Source organism: Peromyscus eremicus, chromosome 19, assembly GCF_949786415.1.
Source record: "Peromyscus eremicus chromosome 19, PerEre_H2_v1, whole genome shotgun sequence".
Lineage (NCBI taxonomy): Eukaryota > Metazoa > Chordata > Mammalia > Rodentia > Cricetidae > Peromyscus > Peromyscus eremicus.
In genome coordinates, this window is record NC_081435.1 from 13,498,775 (window position 1) to 13,520,030 (window position 21,256).

The following is a 21,256-nucleotide window of genomic DNA, read 5'->3' on the forward strand; positions in this document are numbered from 1 at the left end:
AATCCAGCATCTTTTTCTGTCCTAATGGGTACTATACTTACATATGCATACACACGATTAAAAATAAAAGAAATCTTAGTTTTGTTTTTTTGAGACAGGGTTTCTCTGTATGGCCTTTGATGTCCTAGAACTCACTCTGTAGACCAGGTTGGCCTTGAACTCACAGAGATCCACCTGCCTCTTCCTCCCGAGTGCGAGGATTAAAGGTGTGCACCACCATCGCCCTGCAAAATCTTTTTAAAAAAGAAACAAGATTGCTGTGGTGCACAGTGTTGTAAGCCTGGTAACTTAATGTCCCACATAACCGTAAGGTCAAAAGTGAGAATCTTAATTTTGTTATAAATTAAGAATCCCAGAGCCTGAAGAACTTTAGAGTCTAGATGGGAGAAATGTGAAGTGGTACCACAGGAAGAAATTACATGAAATGTGGTCTGAATAGACAGTTACAAGAAACTAAGGGGAGAAAGGGCCGCAAATAGGTTTGGCCTGCTGCTCTCTCTAGAGCATGGCTGTTGAAATGTCCTCCTCCAAACCCCTCTTCACCGGAGCAATCTTTACCTGAGCTCAGCTAAGGAGGTGAGTAAAATAGATACATGAATCAGACATTTATGACAGTAAACTGTGAAGAACTGTAAAACCGTCCATTGATATGGGTGTGACTTTACCATGAAGCCGGGCCCAGTGGCTCACACCTGTGATCTTAGCAATGGGAAACAGGCAGAAGTTCACTGCAAGTTCAAGGCCAGCCTGGTTTACATAGCAAGTTCCAGGCCAGCCAGAGACAGAGTGAGACCCTCTCTCAAAAAATAAAAAGACAGAAAGAAAAAAAGAGATGAAAGCAGATTTGCGTACTGGAGATGGATGTGCTTGTTGGTCTTAGCACAATACAGTCCAAAAATGCATTGTTTTGATACTTACGTGCTCAGGACTGACAGCAGGAAAGTATTAAAAGCCTTGTTTTCTATAATTAAGCCGGCATGTTCCTGTAAGAGCAGCAAGCTCTATATGTACATCAAAAATAACTGCACTTAACAAAACACAGTAGTCTCCTATCTGAGCGGGGGGTTTCAGGCAGTGCTCAGTGGCATGTCGAGGTGTCACGGCGTGCAGTGGGAAGTGCACGTGGTATGTGTTCGGAGTGTCGGATGCAGTGAAGACCGATGCTACGAGGTCAAGCACTGCCAGGAACACTGTGGAGCCAGAACACATCTGATTATGAACTAATGGTTGGGTGCTGCACGTTCAGAAACCGTTTACCATTGCCCGATTTTCTGCTACCTCCCTGGGCCATCCGACCACCCGTGTGGGGTCGGGAGGACCCACATGAAGAAGCTTTGTTGTAAAGCCGCACCATGAATGTCCTCCTTGATCATGTGTCTTTTGTATGTCCAAGGTAATTTATTTTCTTGTGAGTAAATAAACGTATTTTCATTTGTTTTGTCCTAGTTGGGGAATGGCGGTCAACGTGTATTCTACCTCGATAACCCAGGAGACTATGAGCAGGCATGACATCATTGCATGGGTTAATGACATCGTGTCTCTGAACTACACGAAAGTGGAACAGCTCTGTTCAGGTAAGAGATTGTCTTTTGAGTATTTACCCGATGTGTTTACTGGCAATTGAATATGATTTTTATGAACTACACATGACATATTTGGGGTAAGACAAAAACATTATATATATATATATATATAATTAAGTATAGCTACATAATTAAAAGGGGAAACTTGGCTGTAGCTGGAGAACATATGGGGGGTGAAATGTCTGAGAACATCTAAGCACACAGCCATCCAGATGGGGGTATGAGCTGCTTCTGGCTTGCTGTCGGCCACGCCCCTCTGTAATGCTGGCTCTTAGCCTCCGTTCCATAGTCCTGTTGTCATGTCACCAGGCATGTGGCTTCAAACACAGTAGAGCTTGGCCCGGTGATGCGGGGAGCAAATCCCAGCTGCGCAGGAGGCTGAACCAGGGTGTCTCAGGAACATGGCCGGCCTGGACCACACAATCCGTTCAAGGTCAGCCTGGGTAACCTGGTGGGACCTTGTTCTAAAATAAAAGCATCTGGAGGTAGAGATTAGAGCTTGTCTGTAGGAACAGACAGACAAACAACAAAACCCACAGTGGATCGTCAGGGCTTCGTACTGCCCTTCTCAGTTCAATTGTGCACAGCTCTCTTCCTGGAACCTTAGCTCCACAAAACACTGGGCTCTCTACAGACTCCTTCCCTTTGGCACCCCCTAGTTTTCTTCATGCTTCCAAGGCTTTCCTCCTCTTTGTGTATGTAGTAACATCCTGTTCACAGTTTAATCTGCCTCACCTACTGTCAGCTCTGGGAAGACTTCCCAGGCTTGGTAGTTTTCCCCAAACCCCGCCCACCCCCGTCCAGGATAACACCTGTCATGCTGTGTATAACATCGGACTCCCAATCCCAGGAGGCACCAGGGTTCTTAAGAACAGATCTGTAGTTTACTGTTTGTCTAATGCCCAACGCTCCACTGTACCTGGTACTGAGTAGTTCTGTAGGAATGCATATTGGGTTAAACCTGTTTAAAAAAAAGATGCAATTTCAAAAATAAAGTTCAAGTGTGTTGAAGTAATCTGCCTTTAGCTTTGAGTGTAAATTGAAATAAGTACTCTCCTTTGCCAAGTAAAGGTTTTCTTGTAAACGAATAGACAAAGAGACGTCTTCTTTGCCTGTGGCCCTAACATGAACATGGTGTTAGGGAATATAGCATTACCGAAATGTGTTTGTGCAAAGGCATTTAGATGTGGAAGAGTTCTGAGTTTCAGCTGACTCATTGGTATTGGACTGTGGCCGATCTTTCCAGCAGGTCATATGCAAAAAAAACTTGGTGCAGTACCATCAGAATTTGCAAAGTCCCCCGCAATAGATTAATGTTTCCTTTCTGCTTTGAGACACATTTCTGACTGGAAAACTGTGAGTCCCTGTTGTGGAAAGACAGGCATGGGTTCTCTCTACAGCTTGCAATGCTTGTGTGAGAAACCTCAAACCACTAACCGTGAAGTGTAGGCTCCCTCAAACCTGTCTGGCACCAATTCCATCTTCTTACTTTAATTTGTCTTCAGCAGTGGCATTTGGCAGGAAGAAGTGGTCTTTCTATTTGTTTGTTTATGAATTCGTTTCTCTAGTCTCACTCTAGAAGACTTTGAAGTAGGTAGGACAGTGCCTCTCGGATAAGAACAAATCTGAATACCAATGACCTAAGTAATCTGTCCTTATCATGCTTAGGAATGCCCAGATTCATGGAGTATAATGTATCTTGGGTATTTATTTTGGTTCCCTGTAGCTTCTGTGGTATTTGATTTTAGTGATGTGCTCTGGGAAGACACTCGAAGATCATACGTTTCTGCACCTTCCTGACACCACCCCCATCCCCATGAAGACTTACACCCCATACCTGGCAGTCCCCTTATGCCTTTCTCCCCTATGGTGTCACTCTCTCCTTTAGTTCCAGCTAACATCTCTCTCAAAGCCAGTGTTAAAACAAGCATCAGTTAGAATGTATGGAATTCTAAGTGTGCTGAAGTTCATTGAGCTGTATAGACTTTGGGGCAGATTACTTGTGGGACGTGTGTGTGTGTGTGTGTGTGTGTGTGTGTGTGTATTTAATTTGGAAGCTCTTTACAATAAGTTTTAATAATTTTTTTAAAAATATAAGGCAAGGTGGAGAGAATGAACATCAACTTTTCTTTAGTTTGCAAAAGCTGAAACACAACTATGGTGTTGTATTTGCTTCTGAGCTTTCTGCCTTTATCTGACATCTCTTTCTGCCCCCATAAACATTTTTAAATGCTCTCTAATGTAGGAGTAGTGGGCTGGGGTGGTCATAGCTCAGGGGTAGAGCATTTGTCTCATGTGTACAAGGCTCTGGATTCAATTCCCAGCACCAGAATAAGTAAATAAATAAGTCACATGGAAATACCTTGTAATACATTTCAAAATGATGCAAATTATTCGCTCTTGTTTCTTGTTATCGTATCCAAGGATGTAACTTTATGACCACTTTCTTTGAACATGAAATCTGGGTCATGGATCTGTGTGCATATTCAAATTGCATTTATTTCTTGCAAAAAGCGATCTGTTTCAAGGAAAGCAGAGGGCTGTTCCATTTTATACTTTTGGCCACCTAAATCTGCTTTGGAATCTAATCATGTTGATTCCCCTCATGGAATGGGAGGCTGGTTCAGGAGCGCTGTCACACTGGTCCAGCTTAGAAATATCGTTCTGTTTTCGTTCATTTGCTTTGTAAAATATAGAGGGCTTTTAAGGGGCGTGGGTCAGGGGATGATGTCCTATTTCTGTTTGAGTTCCAGTTCAAACCAGTTCAGTAGATGTTTCCCAAAGTTATGAGGAGAGGGGTTGGTCAGTATGGTGCTCAACGTTCCCTAAAGCAGCTTCCTCAACTTGAGATACTTTATTGAGGGTGACAGAAAAGAAGTGGACCCGTGCGGAAAGGAGGAGGGAAGAGAAACAGGAAGGAAGTTGGACGTCAGACAGAGGATTGCATCTCTCCCCCACCTTTCACCCTGCCCTGCTGCCCTGTGCCTCTTCTGAAACTTAAACTTACTTCCCCTCAACCCCATTGTCCCTATGTCTGGATCTTCTCTCCTAGGCTGGAGGTAACTGCAAAGCCAGCTTCCCCAGCTGGCCTCTTTCTAAAGTCTGTGCATCTCCCCGTCTCCTTCCCACCCCCTCACAGGACAGGAAGCACGGACAGCAGATACCAGCAGGCATTCCACACTGAGGGGACCGCTGCCAGCTTCGTCACGCAGCCCCGTCCTGGCACTCTGGCTGGTGGAAGGCTCAGTTATTTTCCTGAGCGTCTGAGTATTTAAATAAAATGTCATTTAAATGAAGGCATTTTTGAAAATTTAAAAAAATTTTTTTGATTGACCTTTTTTTTAAAGGTAAAAAAAAACGATCAAGGTTTGACTTAATATGTGTTCCTTCAGATTGGTTCAAGCTTTATGTTGGATGAAGTTTCTGGTTTTTGTTTGTTTCTTATTCTCGGAAAGCTTCTGAATTTGGCTGATGAAATTTGCTTTTACAAATATCGGTATCTGAACTGGTAGAAGGAACATGATTTGTAGTATGCACTGGGCTTCTCGCAGGTGTGGACATCAGGCAGCTTGGGACCTGGAGGGTGAGTCCTCTGTGCTCTACCCTGACGGTAGTCCTTCCTGGGCAAGGTAGCTGTGCTTTGTGACCATTTTTGGCTACAGAGCTGTGCTTGTTAAATAGGTTGGTTCCAGCCTAGCCCTGTGTCCCCTGTGTCTTCTCTCTCTGTCAGCAGAGAAGACGGGTTAGTGATGAAATCAGCTCAGAGGCTAAATTTAGTAGGGCTGATCTTACTGAGTCTCTCTTATTGAAACCAAGTAAGGATATTCCATCAGTGTCTGCAGGCCCCGGAGTTTACTGAGCTTTATAAAATCAGAGGTTTATTGTTTTCTCTGAGAAAGTGAACTCTTGCAGAATGTGACTGTCATCAGGTCATTGTGTGCTCATGGAATATTATCCGTGCTTAGAGGCATTGTATAGAGATTTTGTCTAGGCTAGATATCCCCCACCCCACCCCCTAATTTTTTTTGACCAGCTAATTTCAAAATCCATTTACTTGGTTTCAAGTATAACTTATAATTGGAGAAGAGAGGGGTAGCAAGTGGCACGGGCCATGTCTGGGTGTGGTCCAGCCGGAGGGTGAATTGCTGCAGTGGGTAACATCCTCGAGTCTCCACCAATGCACGGGATAAATACAGCTTATTCTTTGGAGTAGAGAATGTAGAATATAAGAGGGGGTTTCCCCCCCTTATAATTTTGTATATTTCCATTATCTTAATACTTTGTTATTGAAGATAAACATACATTGGTAGGATTGGAGGGTGTTGATTTGGTTTGGTTTGGGGTTTTGCCCTGGAATTTTTGTGAATGTGCTTGCCTGCCTTTGTAATGCCAGATACAAGTGCAGGATGGAGCGTACATTCACCTTGACTTGCCAAACGGCTGCTAGGAATTTCTGATTTTTTTCCACATTCCCATGTTTGATCCTGGGAACAGTTGCCACATCTTCACCCTGTGCTTGTTCTGACCGTGAGTGTAGCTGAAGAGAGATGGAAGTGTGCAAAAGGGAGTGTTAAATAAAGGGAGGCAAGGACTAAGAGAGTCAGCCGAAAAGACACTCAGACTGTGTGGGTGTGGCGGGGTGCTCCCGAGTGACAGAGTGGCGGATGTTGAAGAAACACCCCAAAAGGGTTGTCCTCCTCCTAGAGTCAGGTGGGGTGACCGTTGTGTAGGAGCCCATGTAGGATGCTGAGTTTCTTCAGTGGACAGCCCCCCCAAACCAGGGTAGCCTGTGCCCGGGCCTTCAGGGATGCACAGTATCATGCTCAGTCCTTGGATTCATGAAGTAAGGAGTGTGTGAGCACAGGTTTGAAGCCACTGTGCGTGTATGAGATAGTTCAGGGAACCATGGAGGGGCTAACTTCTTTGGGAGGAACAAAACAGACACACTGAAGTTCCAGAAAACTGGGCAGGTGTCAGATGACTCTTAGCTTTGATTGACATCTGCCGCTCTGCCCCATTTTCGGCCTCTGCTGGCGTCCCTTCAGCATCATGGGACTCCATAAATAAAGACAAATTAAAAACAAACAACTAAGTGAAAATAGATGGCCTGAGATGCGTGTGTGTGTGTGTTTATTGAAAGTTCTCTGTGTGTATGTTTGTGTGTGGTGTATATATATATATATTTATATCATGAAAAGTCAAAGGACACACATTCATGTTGAACTTAATAACATCACATAGCTAACAGGAATAAATAAAAAATGATGACATTATTAAAAACTTAAACTAATAAACTGTGAACTCCTAATAAGATCAGAAAAATAACTTGAGCAATTTATACAAAGCAATGTCCTTAGTTGTCCCCTGGATTTTGATCTCAGTACTTCGTGTTACCTGGGGAAATTGTACATGTGCTCAGTGTATAATCTTCATGATTCTGGTTGACTGTCTTAAGGATTCACAACTGTCCTGTATCCATGACAGGCTCCACCTGTTCCTAAGCCACCAAATGTATGAGCATGCTTGGAGAAGAGGGCGTGCTTATCAAAAGAGCCATGGGGTTCTGGAGCTAATGGGAGCCCTGGCATAAACTCCATTGACTTTTGGGCCTGGGGCTCTGACTCCAGGGCCCAGGCAGCTTCTTAAGTGATGTGAGAAGGTTTGGTGGAGCCGAGTCTCTGTGGGTTTTAAGACTTGCTGAGTACCTAATCCTGATGGTAATCGTAACCAGGGCCACCCTTAGAGAATCCTCCCCTATAAAACAAACTTAGTCTGTTTGGTAACATGCTTACTTTTACTTGATTGCATTTTGTTTTGAGACTGTCTCCCTATTTAGCTTAGGCTGGCCTCAAACTTTCAATCCCCCTGCCTCATCTTCCCAAGTGTGTCCCTGGTGATCTAGTGGTTTGGATTTAGTCATCTCCCAGATACTTAGATTTCGGTCATACATCACCACACATGACCCAAAGTACTATTTTTGTCTTGTCTTGCCTTGTCTTTCTAGTTTGGGTTTTGGCTTGTTTGTTTGTTTGTTTATTTGGGGTTTGTTGTTGTGTTGTTGTTTGGTTGAGACACGATCTCACTCGCTAGGCCAGGCTGGTCTTGAACTTTCAATCCTCCCATCCCTGCCTCCTAAGCTTGGCACGCAATGCTTGCCTCCAGAGCACATGAAGACATTGCATGTTTTGAAATCATTCACCAGGGTCTATAAAAACCAATATCCTTACAAGAAAAGAGTACGTTCCAACATCCTGGAAGTTATTTTAGACTTTTTCTCAAGATGTCAGTTATGTGACATGATAGATATGTTCCTTATGAAACATTATTTTGAATTCGTGTTTCCATTTTTTCTTTTCCTTCTCTCCTCTCAGTTTAAAACCTCTGAAGACTTACAGGGAGAATGTAAATTTGGGGAGAAAGACAGTTCTTTATATGAGAGCGTTTACTATGGTGTAAGCACCTGTGTGTTTCTCTAAAGGCTGGAGATGTTTCCCAGCAGATGAACCAGCATCTTAGGAATGTGTGCACACCCGTTCTGTGCCTGACAGAAGCCTGTGCACACCCATTCTGTGCCTGACAGAAGCCTGTGCACACCCGTTCTGTGCCTGACAGAAGCCTGTGCACACCCATTCTGTGCCTGACAGAAGCCTGTGCACATGCGTCCTGTGACTGACAGAAGCCTGTGCACACCCGTTCTGTGCCTGACAGATGCCTGTGCACACGCGTCCTGTGACTGACAGAAGCCTGTGCACACCCGTTCTGTGCCTGACAGACGCCTGTGCACATGTGTCCTGTGACTGACAGAAGCCTGTGCACACCCGTCCTGTGCCTGACAGAAGAAGCCTGTGCACACCCATTCTGTGCCTGACAGAAGCCTGTGCACACCCGTTCTGTGCCTGACAGAAGCCTGTGCACACGCATTCTGTGACTGACAGAAGCCTGTGCATACCTGTCCTGTGACTGACAGAAGCCTGTGCACATGTGTCCTGTGACTGACAGAAGCCTGTGCACACCCATTCTGTGACTGACAGAAGCTCGTGCACACCGTTCTGTGCCTGACAGATGCCTGTGCACATATGTCCTGTGCCTGACAGAAGCCTGTGCACACGCGTCCTGTGACTGACAGAAGCCTGTGCACACGCGTCCTGTGACTGACAGATGCCTGTGCACATATGTCCTGTGACTGACAGAAGCCTGTGCACACCCATTCTGTGCCTGATAGAAGCCACAGATCTCGCTCTGTCATTTGAATCTGACACTCATTTTCATATTCCATGTCTGAACTAGTCCAGCTCAAGCACATTTATTTTTAGAGCTCTGCATGTTTTAACCAGGTTGACAACACAGGCTTTCATACTCAGGGACACAGTGACGTCATATCCCGCAGCTTTTTTCTCTCTTTACCATTCTCAGTGTGTCTTGGAGAGGCGCTACTTCTTTTCATTCTTATGGCCACCCTGTAAGGCGGGAGTAAGAGCACATTGTTCCTCTTTTATATACGAGGGGAAGAGTTCAAAGATCAAGTGTTCCCACTTGATCTCCCTGTGCACTTACAGGCTGTACTTACAGCCCATGCACATGTGTGTGCTCACATGAGGGTGTCCCAAGTCCCTTTATTGTGAGTCCCCTACACATCTCCCCAGGAATGTACAGAAGAGAAGTCGGTTTCCTCTCTTTCAGTTCTAATCAAAGAAATGATACATACTTGATACTAATTATCCTAATACCTAGACCACATGCCCCAATAGAACTGTCAAAAAAGAAAATTAAAAATAATAACAATAAAGAAAAGAAAGACCTTCTTGCCTAAAGAAGAGGCCATGAGCAGGAAGGCAGACACCTGTCCCCAGCTCTGGGGTTCTTCCTTGCCATGACTTCCCTTAACTCTGCCGTTCTTACCTCTTCCCCAGGTAAGACTGACATTTCCTGCCTCCTGCGGGACACCCTTTAGTCTCTCAGAACAGTTCTAGTCCAGGGGAAAACCACCAGAACACTGCCCTCTCAGAGATCACACGTGCACACACACGCACACACATGCACACACATGCACTTGCACCCCAACCTGTGGTCCTTTCTTCACCTCTGCCTTGTTGCACGAACCCTAATTGGTCTTATAATAAAAACCCAGAGCCAGATATCAGGGTGAAAGCTGAAAGATCAGCGAAGCAGAGCAAGTCACAGCCACCACCTCTTACCTCACCAACTCCTCAGCCTGAAAAAGACTGAGTTCCTGTCTCCTCCCGCTTTATAATTCCTTTCTCTGCCCAGCCATATCACTTCCTGTCTCAACCTTCCTCATGCTGGGATTAAAGGTGTGTGACTCCCAAGTAACTAGGATTAAAGGTGTGTGCCACCACTGCCTGGCTCTGTTTCTCTCCTAGACTGAATCAATCTCATGTAGTCCAGACTGGCTTTGAACTCACAGAGATCCAGATGGATCTCTGCCTCCCGAGTGCTAAGATTAAAGGTGTGTGCCACCACTGCCTGGCTGTTTCTCTTTTAGACTGGAATAATTTTGTGTAGTCTAGGATGGCCTTGAACTCAGAGATCCAGATGGATCTTTGCCTTCCTGAGTGCTAAGATTAAAGGTGTGTGCTACCACTCTCTGACCTCTGTGTCTAATCTAGTAGCTGGCTCTGTCCTTGCCTGATCTTCAGGCAAGCTTTATTTAATACACAATATATCACCACACTGGCTAGTTGAATAAGTTATTCCTAAAAGGATTTCACATCCTCATTTTAATATATTCACGTATGCATGTATACCCTGCATTTACCCAAGACATATGTGCACACATGCACATTGACACACATCCACACATGCACATACGTATTGCACACTGCATTCCCACGCATGCATACACATGTGCACACGTACATACACACGATTCACATACATACACACATAGGACTTATTCACTGGGGCATGCCTGTCTCCTTATGTTTGATCCAGTCCAGTGCACCCGTATTGAGTGGGCACTCCGAGGCTCCCTCAGTACCTCTCTGGCCCCTTCTTGAACATGAAAAGTTGGTGCTTTCTTGGTTGTGTGTAAAAAGAACCTGTTGGTTCAGTGTTTTAAGAGATTACCATCCAAGGTCCAGATGATACCATTTCATTCCCAAATGCTTACAAGCTCCATTAGGCTGCAGGTTCTAAACCACTTCCATATAGGGACCCCAGAGATGCAGCCATTGCTAGCACGGTCGAACAGTGAATCAGACATCATTCCCAGTTGTGTTAATCAGCTTCCCATCACTGTACCAGAGTACATGAAATAATCAGCATATTTTTTTTTAAAAAAGGAGTATTCTGGCTCATAGTCTTGATGATTCCAGTGTATAATTGATTGGCTCGTTTCTATGGGCCTGTGGTGAGATAACATAGCATGGGCAGAGTATATGATGCAGCAGATACATTCAGCTCATAGCCAAGAAGCCAAAGAGAGGAAAAGGAAAGGCCCAGGGTCCCATAATCCCACCAGAGATAATGTCCCTGGTGTCCAAAGGACCTCCTACAAGGACCCACTTCCCAAGGTTCTGCTACCTCTCCATAGCACCACCGTGGAAACTGAGCCTTTAACATGTGTGTTGTTAAGGGGCAGTTCCAAATGATAGCATCAGTCTTACAGACTGTTCCCATGTCATCCAGGCACAATAACTAGTTAGCCTGCACATCAGTCTGCCATTGAGCCAGTCCAGTGGGAGTCTTATATTGAGAATAACAACAACAAAAAAAGCTTCCTAGAAAGGTGACATTGGACTAATGTGTAGTAATATATTATGTATCAAATAAAACTTGCCTGAAGATCAGAGAACAGAACAAGCCACTAGATTAGACAGAGGTCATGCAGTGGTGGCACACACCTTTAATCCTATCACTCGGGAGGCAGAGATCCATCTGGATCTCTGTGAGTTCAAAGCCAGTCTGGATGGACTACATGAGATTGATTCAGTCTAGGAGAGAAACAGAGCCAGGCAGTGGTGGCACACACCTTTAATCCTAGTTACTTGGGAGTCACATGCCTTTAATCCCAGCACTAGAGGGGAAGTGAAATGGCTGGGTAGAGAAAGGCATATAAGGTGTGAGGAGACAGAAACTAAAGCGTTTTTCAGTAAAGGCTTTTAGTCAGAGGGTTTGTGGAGGATAGGATCTCGCCTTCCACTCGGCCTGAGGAGTCGGTAATGGTGAGAAGTTTCTCTAGTGGCTTGTTCCTTTGTTTCTCTGATCTTTCAGCATTTACCCCAATATCTGGCTGCGGATTTTTTATTATAAGCCCATTTAGGATTCGTGCAACACTAATCTTTGAAGAATGAGAGGTGTCTGTGTCTAAGTGCTACAAAGGAACATTTTGGATTAAAAACAAGTTGAAGGTAGGGAGTGAATATGGTTACGTATGCACATGAGATCTCTGGAAAGTGTATTAGGGCTTGAGGCAACATGCACAGTTGTGCTTCAGGTAGCAAGCACCATGTACTCAAGGAAAAGAAAGATGTGTCTTCGCCTTGTTTGGGTCCTTGGCCAAGTGGCCATGCAGATTTGGTGACTGGCTGGTAGATATTACAAAGTGGAATTCAAATCCTTCTGTTCAGATGAGGCTGCTAACATGGGCAGGGTTCAAGCTGAGAAAAGGAAGCCCGTGGCTTCAGTGGAGGTTCCGTTTCTCAGTTCTACACCCTCTTATTTATTCCTGGAGCCAGCAGGGGTTGACTGAGTACTTCCAGTGTGGCCAGCGTCTGAGGACCCAGCAAAACCAACACAGATCATACCGAGCTAGGACCTGTCGCTTCACTTCGTCTGTCACATTTCTGTCCAGAGCTCTCAAGTCCTTTTTGTCAGCTCATCCACAAACGAAGCAGAGGGGGAGCGAGGTCCTGGCCAACACGAGGAGCCTCGCCTTTCTTATCATCAGAAGGTTCCCAGCACTGAGAGCAGGGCGTGCCTGGTGACATCTGAAGTGCTAGTCTGCCTCCAGTAGTTTCTGCACATGGTAATGCTGCACATCCTCCCGCTCTTAGACTATGTATTCCCTCAATTCATTTTCTCCGGCTTGTATTTTTAATTTACAGTTTTTCAGGTGTGACAGAAGAAAAAGAAAAGATATGCAAATGTCTGGGCATTTTAGAATTGCATACTGGGAACAGAATAGTTGAATTGCTTAAAGCAACCGTTGTTCTTCAGGATAGAGTTTCTTCCCACCCTGAAACGATTACGTAATTGTGACAGACAGCATGTGACCTCTCTCCGTCGCCTCCCTTCTAGGGGTGTGGTTCTTCCTTGGGTTTTAACTGACATAAGTTATAATGGCCATGTGCTGTGACCACGAGGAGCATATAGATAGGATATTAGCTCCAGCATAGTTTCCTGGTTTCCCTTCAGTCACTGTCAGGAGGGTTGACCTGTACTTCTATCTCTTCTAGATGACATTTTATGGCAATTCATGGAAGAACTTTAGAAAAATAAATGACCCAAGTTCTAGAGAAAGTACATATGTCAACTGTAAATATGTTAGGATCCACCATTACAAAAAAAGAAGTAGTTTCCTGCCTCCTCCCTGCCCCACCCCCCCTCGTTAACTCTTCTGTGTTTCTGTTTTGGTCATCTGACTAAATCCCTAAAGTAAATACTGTGCAGTCTTCACAGTAACTGGAGTTCCTTCTAATCCTGGAATTGTGCTTAGATAAGGAAGTGTCCTGGGACAAACCTGGGAAATGGCAATAAATCTGCACGTGATGCACCAGTCTTCTGTCTGTAGCACGGTGTGCATGGACACTCTAGGGTAGCTGCTCTGGAGTTCTCTGTGGCTGCTGGTGCCCTCCCATGCCAGGCTGGGTCTACTGAACTGTCTCCAGCCCTTTAGGCCCCCTCTTGGGGAGCTGTGGGGGAAGGCGCATCCTTCGGCTGAAGGTGGCTGTTAAGGACACTATTGGTGTGTGTGACAGCTGGTGAGCTTGACTGGGAGGAACGGCAAGGGTGAGAAGCTCTGACGTGAGAGCAAAGGGTGAAGTAGTTTCCACCCGAGGAGGGATGACAAGGCACCTAGTCCCAGGGACAGGAACCTCTGTCACCGCAAGAGCCCCTTGCAAAGGTGTGCTCTGCGGAAGTGAACCGCAGGCTTGTGCTGTTCGTTCACATCACTCCATCTTGCATGGGTTCAAAGCCTCTCCATGGTGTACCACACCTGGCTTCGTGTTGTCCCTAGAGTGGTGTTGGCTGTTTCAGGAGAAATTCTCTGAGAAAATGGAGTTCTTACCCTTCATTCAATGTGCTCTAAAAAATAGATACATTCTGAAAATCAAAGCTTTAACATGGCATCCCTTAGGCCCCCTTCTCGGAGGATGCTTAGAGCCAGAAATCAGCGTTGATTCTCTGCAGCCTTCCTCATTAGCTCAGGCTGACACTCCTTGTGGCATCTGAAGCCTGCTGCTTACCTGCCTCTGACTGACACCTGTCCCTACACACCCTTCGCTCTGTTCCCTGGCTTCTCTCGAAATGTCCTTTGAGGGCTCCCACATGCCCCCTTCCTCCTCCCATCCTTTGCTCCAGCATCCTGGAGTCATCCCTGATGACTGAAAGGTGATACGATGAGCTTGACTTGACCCTACCTGTGGGATGATGGCCAATTTCTCTCCAGACTTTTGCCCCGACTCTCTTAGTATGCGTTTATTCTACACTTGGAGTGGCCTTGTGTTTCTGCTGGGTTTTCTGTTGTGTTTTTCTGAATTCTGTATTTCAGTATTTTTCTAGTCTTTCAAAACTCAGTTGCTTGGCCCTTTAAATGAGCTCATTTTCCTTGGGAAGAATGTTTTAGGGGACTCATTATGTAACTCTGGCTGTCCTGGAACTCATTGTGTAGACCAGGCTGGCCTTGAACTCACACAAATCCACCTGCTTTTGCCTCCCAAGTGCTGGGATTAAAGGCATGCACCACCACACCCAGCAGTTTACAGTTTTTCATTCACCAATAAGCAAAGAGACATCCCCATGTGCTACCTATAGAGACAGGCATTTATTTAGAGGTAACCTGTTACCACAAAAGTTAGATATGGACACTTCTGTCTTCAGATTCTTGCCTCTAAGTCAGGCTTATCTTCATTTCAGTCTAACTTATATAGTCTAAAAGCAAACAGAAATAGGCAAATAGGACAAAACCTTGTCTATGAAAGTGTAGAAGCAATACTAGAAACAAGTATGTAAAAACTCTTCCTAACGTGTGTGGGCAAACAGTACCCCTGACCTCATAGCTTTCTAGAACCTTCTTTCTTCATGACCCCAATAAGAAAACTGACTCTCTTCCCAGTGGGTTCATATATACCTTCCTAACTTGTTTTTTATTCGTGATAAAGACTTGTTTTAAGTCCTCCTTCCCCCTCTGTCTAGAACGCTCAGTTCTAACTTTAGCTCTGATCGCAGACTCAGACCTCTGCTTCCAGTTTCGCTACCGAGTTCTGTGGAAGCCAGTGACATTGTGTACTGAGCCCCGCCCCCTCCCCCCTCTCTGGACTGTAGAAGCCAAGTGTCACTGCGTGAGGCGTGAGGCAGGATTGTTTGGTGGGACTTGATGAGCAATGTTGTCTGAACGGAAATCACGTGTTGGGAACGGTGGGCCACTGAGCACCTAGAGCAGGGCTCACTCCTCAGCAGGTAAAAATTCTGCTGATGTTCAGACCAACAGGCTTCCTCCTCAGCTGCCATGTCCTTGTCCCTTCAGCCGTCAGAACCTTCTTCTGTGTCATTAGACAAGCTTGAAGCTCTGCATTTTCCCCTAAAACATGAAGATACAAGTTTAAACACAGGAGTTGTGGGGTAATATGGTAGTTGGATAAACCGCTCCACATAGACAGATGCCACCAGGGCTGGGATTAGGGTGTCTGACATGCATGCTCCGGCTTTCAGTGCGCTATTTAAATGGTGAGTTTCTGGGGAAATTGTTTTTCCAAGTAACACTTAAACAGTAGCCCTCGGCCGTACTGTAAGCCTCCAGCTGATGTACACTCTAGGTGTTTTTCTGTGGTTTACCTTGTAATAAAAATATTTATCCTACACCTCAGACAAGGACTGTTCGGAGTCTGATTTCTGCTGCCCTGAAATTTCCATGTGGAAGATAGACAATGTGTTCTGTCTTCCATGACATGGGCAGCACTTTAATCCACTCAGAACTCTCACTGATTCTCCCATGTCATCAGACTCTGTAGCCAGGCTAGCTGTTTGTGGTGCTCCACAAGTTTCTTTGTGTTGGGGAAGAATGGGTGGGCATGCATGTAGGTATGTGTTTGTGTGGAAGTGTGCAAGCATACACAGGGATGCACGCGCCTGTGTATGTGCATGTGCAGGTCAGAGGTCAACAGTGAATATCTTTCTCTATTTGTTCCTGATGATATTTGTTGAGGCAGGGTCTCTTAATGAACGTGGAACTCACTGATTGGCTAGGCTGGCTGGCCAATGAGCTCCATCCACTTCCCTTTTTGAGATAGGGTCTCTCATTGGGACTGGAACTAGCCAATTCAGCTAGGCTGGCTGGCCAGTGAGACCCAGGGATCTACCTATCACTGCATCCCCAGTCTGGTGGCCCACAGAGGTTTCCTAATGAGACCTTACTCAGGGTCCAAGAATCTGAGCTTGCTTTACCCAGCAGGGCTGCATAATGGGATGATTTGACCACGGGCGTGGGTACCAAGTATTTGGAAGGGTCCACACTTGGCTGTATGGTGTGCTTTGATCTTGATGGGGGAGGTCTTTTGCTTCTCCCCTTGGCGTATTATAAAAAGCCCTTTTGAATAAAGCTCTGGGCAGCTAGGTATTGACCCAGGGCCCTCCCGAAGCTATCCTGTGTCTCTGTCTTTCTTATCATCTCTTTCTATCTTTCTACCCAATATTTCCTCATTCCTCTGTCCTCCAAGAACCCTTTGATAGGTGGGAGGAGGTCAGAGCTGGTCTCCTATAGACTCCCATACCCCAGCACTGTGATTACAATCTCATGTCACAGTACCCTGTTTTTCACATGGGTTTAGACTCTGGGCCTTGTGATTGGCACTTTCCCAACTGAGCTGTCTCCCCAGCCTCGCCACTGAACTCTTAAACCTTAGGTTTGTGTCTGTGGAGAGGTTTCTGCTGACCTGCTGGAAACAGAACCCAGTATTTTGCAGTATCACTTTCCTCTTTAGTGAGCCCTGATTTCCCACAGGGACACTTCCTCCAGTAGGACATTTGGACTTTGGTGGCAGATGCAATCCTGTAGGAGCATCAGTTCCAAGAGTGACCAGGCCAAATACAAAAGAGATAGCAGGCCTCTGTGATTGTAGTCTACAGACAGTCTCGGAGTCGATCATGCTTTATTATGAAAGGTATTTTAACTGTCAATATGTGGCTGTTGAGATGACAGAAAATAGTTATATCGTTAAGTATGAAAATGTCAGGAGCTCAAAGAGGAGTGTGTGAAAGTAAGTCACTAGAGATGAGAGGAGCCAGTGCCCCTGGGAGCATGCAGCACTCGAGGGCCTCTCTGACATAAACTACAACAAAAGATGGGGAGGCCAGAAGCAAGAGCGTTGGCAAGTGTCTGAGACATGGGAAGGTGAAATGTCACTGTCTTCTAATTAGCAGAAACTTCAAGTAGCCTTTAAAAGAGAAGTCGATGACAGCCTGAGAGTTAGATAATCATCTAATTTTAGAGCCGAGTGCTCTGTCCAACCCTGACATTTGGCAGATAAGAATATTGTTGGCTCAGACATGTACGATGACATGTCCCAACCTATTGAGGATGGTGAGGGCTTCGGAGCCAAGGGCCAGTACTCCACTTCCCCTCCTCCCTTGCCTATATCCTCGCCGATAGAAGCCTACGAAAACATATTGTTGTTTTAACAGTCCGTTTACCTGTTAAGATTCCTGTAAGGAAAGATACGATCACTTCAGTATGTCCATCTCATAAAGGCTGTAATTCTTTCCCCCTCATCAGTAGTAAGATTAAGGGAAAGCTGTAGCTCAGTCCCTCAGTGACTAGGCACCACTGCCTAATAGTCCCTTGGCCTCTGGGAAAGTTGGATGGACAATTTGGGTAGCTGCTTGTGGCTTGATGTTGTCTCTACAGATCATGTTGCATTTCAGGAAATACACTGTGAGATTTGTTTTCAGCGGTAGAGGTGAGGGAAGAGGAGTAAAGATAGGAGGACAATAGGAATATAGAGATGAGATGTTTATCTTATATACACACTGTGTATACTTAAGATGAAATGCTTATGAGTCTATGACATTGAAGTGGATTTACAGTATGTCCAGTCTAATTTTCTGCTGTGTAAGAAGCAGATGCTTTAGTTTGCTTTCCATTGCTGTGATAAAAAACCATGCTCAAAAGCAACTTGGAGAGGAAAGAGTTTATTTGGCTTACATTTCCATGTCACAATCATTGAGGGAAGCCAGGGCAGGAACTCAAGCGGGAACCTGGAGACAAGAAGAGACCGCGGAGGAATGCTGCTTACTGGCTTACTCCCTATGGCTTGGTCAGTCTGCTTTCTTGGACACCCCAGGACCACCTGGCAAGGGTGGTACCACTCAGAATCAGCCAGGCCCTTGCACATCCATCATCAATTAAGAAAATGCCCCCATAGTCTTGCCTACAGCAATCTTCTACAGGCATTTTCTCAATCGAGGGCCCCTCCTCTCAGACGATTCCAGCTCGTGTCAAGTTGACAGAAAACTAACGAGCGCAGACGTATAACCGACATCCCGACGGCAGCTTGAAAGGCTCTGCTGGATGTTGTGCCATGCCTCCATAATCTCAGCATGTGGGCGCTGAGGCAGGAGGATTGGTATTCAGCCAGCCTGGCCTACACGGCAAGACCTTGTCTTAAAGAAAAGCAGTTCGTGTGTTCTTTTGTATTCCCTTGTAATTCCTCTTAGAACCATAATGTAGAAAAACTTGTGAATTCTTCGAACCTTTGAGTTTTTACTTGAAAATGTATTTCTAAGAAAACACACACACACACACACACACACACACACACACACACACACGTAAATAAATAAATAAATAAATAAATAAATAAATAAATAAATAAATAAGACTTATAACAAACAAAAAACCCCTACAGGTCAGGTCAGAGTTTAATTTCTGCTTTGCTGATTAGCTGGTAATGCCCTGAGCTTGTCCCGAAGTTGATAAGATGACGTAATCATAAAAACACATCCTAAGGGTTCTGTGAGGTTTTCGGATGGTAAAAATCCATGTGCAATCACTAACAGATTGTATGTAAGTATGGGTGTTGTGCCTTGTATCTCTGGTATAATATGCCCCGTAGCTGTGTTGTTAAATATTATTGATATTATTGAAAATTTCCATCTAAAGGTGCCCGATCGCTCTGGTGCTTGTTCTGCTCTTAAAGTCCAGGATCTGGTGACCAAGAGGCTGTCACATGTCTTGTCATCTCACAGATGAACAGTGCCAATCTTAAGTTCCCAGATCTTACACATATGACTGTTCATTTTGAATTCCTGTCCCCAAACCTGTTGGTCCCATGTCTTTTCTTTCTTTCTTTTTTTTTTTTTTCTTTTTCGAGAGAAGTTTTCTGTGTAGTTTTGGTGCCTGACCTGGATCTCGCTCTATAGACCAGGCTGGCCTCGAACTCACAGAGATCCACCTGGCTCTGCCTCCCGAGTGCTGGGATTAAAGGCGTGCACCACCACTGCCTGGCCCCCGTGACTTTTGATGGTATCGGCTGAGACCGTTCTGAGGGCTTCAGGTTTGGATGTAGTCTAGCACTATGGGACAAGCAGGGTTGTTCCCTTTATTTCTAGTGATGTCCAGACTCACTTTCCTAACTCCAGGAGCACATTGAGCCGATGGGTTCTCAGGACGGTACCTGATAGCCAGCCTCTCTTTGGACCCCGCACCCTCCCACTTGATTGCTTTGCTCTTATAGTTACATTTTCTGAAGGCTTGGTCTCTTACAGAGGAGACTTTTCATGACAAGAGAGGACGAGGGTTGTCGCAGGAGTCACTCAGTGAGCAGGCAAGATGAGGTGTGACCCAGAGCACAAGTTTCTGATCAGAGTACCATTTGAGAGGAACCTTGTTTGGTTTATGCCATGGTGAAAGTTCCTGTCTCCACGCTGCTCTCAGTGGCCCCGGCTGACTTCAAGATACCCTTTTCATGATGTGTTATCAGTATGTCCCTTAAAAGATGCAGGGAACCAAGACCTGAAGGTGACCAAGTGTACACACCCAGCTGTGATAGCAACATGGCTTCTGCGTAACTCCCCAAGCCAGCTCGGGATCTCCTCCGACTCGAGAAAAGCTGATGTGTCATGACACCGAAATTTCCAGGCAGCACGAAGGTGCTCAAGTGACGTGCCCCTTCGACATCAGTTCCTACAGAGCAGTTACCCCTCTGCCTGATGCTCACCATGGTTCTGAAGTGCATTGGAAGGCGTGACAAGCTCGGGCTGTACAGGCAGTAAATTACTCAGAATTCCAACCGAACCATTTATTTTTAGCCTCAGTCTCAAGCTTCTCAAAAATATGAAATGCTTCTCAACTTATCTTCCCAGGGTAAAGGAACCGTGGTAAGAAGGTAATACACAACAGAGAGCACACTTGTAAATACGCACATCAAATCCTGAGTGTTTGTGAATGTAAGCCAGACTGCAGGGAAGGCTCAGCAAGTGGGAATTATTCCAGAAATGCAAAGAATTCAGAACTAGAAAAATCAATGGATATGATTAGTCATAGCAAATTAAGGGAAAAAGATTTTTACCTCTTTATAAAAATAGTAGCTGATAAAATTCAGTGGAACTTAATTACTAGGAAAATTTAAGAGTATTTCCTTAGTATTAAACATCTGTGGCCAGTAACAGACTTGGGGGAAGAACATAGTACGTGTGTGTGTGTGTGTGTGTGTGTGTGTGTGTGTGTGTGTATAATATTGGTTTACTTGAGATAGGGTTTTTCTGTGTAGAGCTGGCTGTTCTCACGCTATAGACCAGGCTCGCCTCAACTCAGAGATCTGCCTGCCTCTGCCTCCTTAGTGTTGGGATTAAAGGTGTGCACAACCACTACCTGAGTAGGACACAGTATATTCTGATTAAGTTTCAAGGTTACATTCTCACCAGAAGTGTATAAAGGTTCTCTTCTGGGCACCCTTACCTGCATTTGTTAGGATTTGCTTTCTTAATGATTATATTCTGACTGGGATGAGATGGAATCTCAGTGTGGTTTAATTTGCATTTCTCTGATAGCTATTGAAGTTGAACATTTTTCATACATTTATTGGCCATTTGTACTTTATCTGTGAGAGCTGGCTGTTTATTTCACTAGCCTACTAACTGATTGGGCTGCTCACTCAGCACTACAGAGCATCCCCTACACACTGAAGAGAAAAATAACACATCCAAGAGGTTACAAGAAAGAACAGACCATGTTAAAATAGTGGCTAAGCAAAAGAGGACTATGGAAGCACCAATCAGATAGCAGAAATTAATACGCACCTTTAAGATAACTGATGTTAATGGTCTCCAGTCAGCATACAGACTAGCAGTCAACTAAGAACAGGATCCATCTATTCCCTCTAAGAAATGCACCTCACCATCACAGACAAACAACCTTGAGATGAGAGTGATAAAGGACATACAGGGAATTGGAACTAGAAATCAAATGAGTGTCACTGACTGTCCTAAGGTGGATC

The 21,256-nt window shown here is 45.1% G+C and overlaps 1 protein-coding gene across 2 annotated transcripts in view; it reads left to right on the forward strand.

The window, feature by feature from the left end:
- Mapre2 (microtubule associated protein RP/EB family member 2) overlaps window positions 1–21,256 on the forward strand; it is a 144,789-nt gene that overhangs the window by 80,999 nt on the left and 42,534 nt on the right. For both annotated transcript variants that reach the window (XM_059246272.1, XM_059246271.1), the window contains one exon: window positions 1,447–1,574. In XM_059246272.1, coding sequence (XP_059102255.1) covers window positions 1,454–1,574 — 121 coding nt within the window. In that variant the 5' untranslated portion in view covers window positions 1,447–1,453. The remainder of the gene's footprint in view (window positions 1–1,446; window positions 1,575–21,256) is intronic.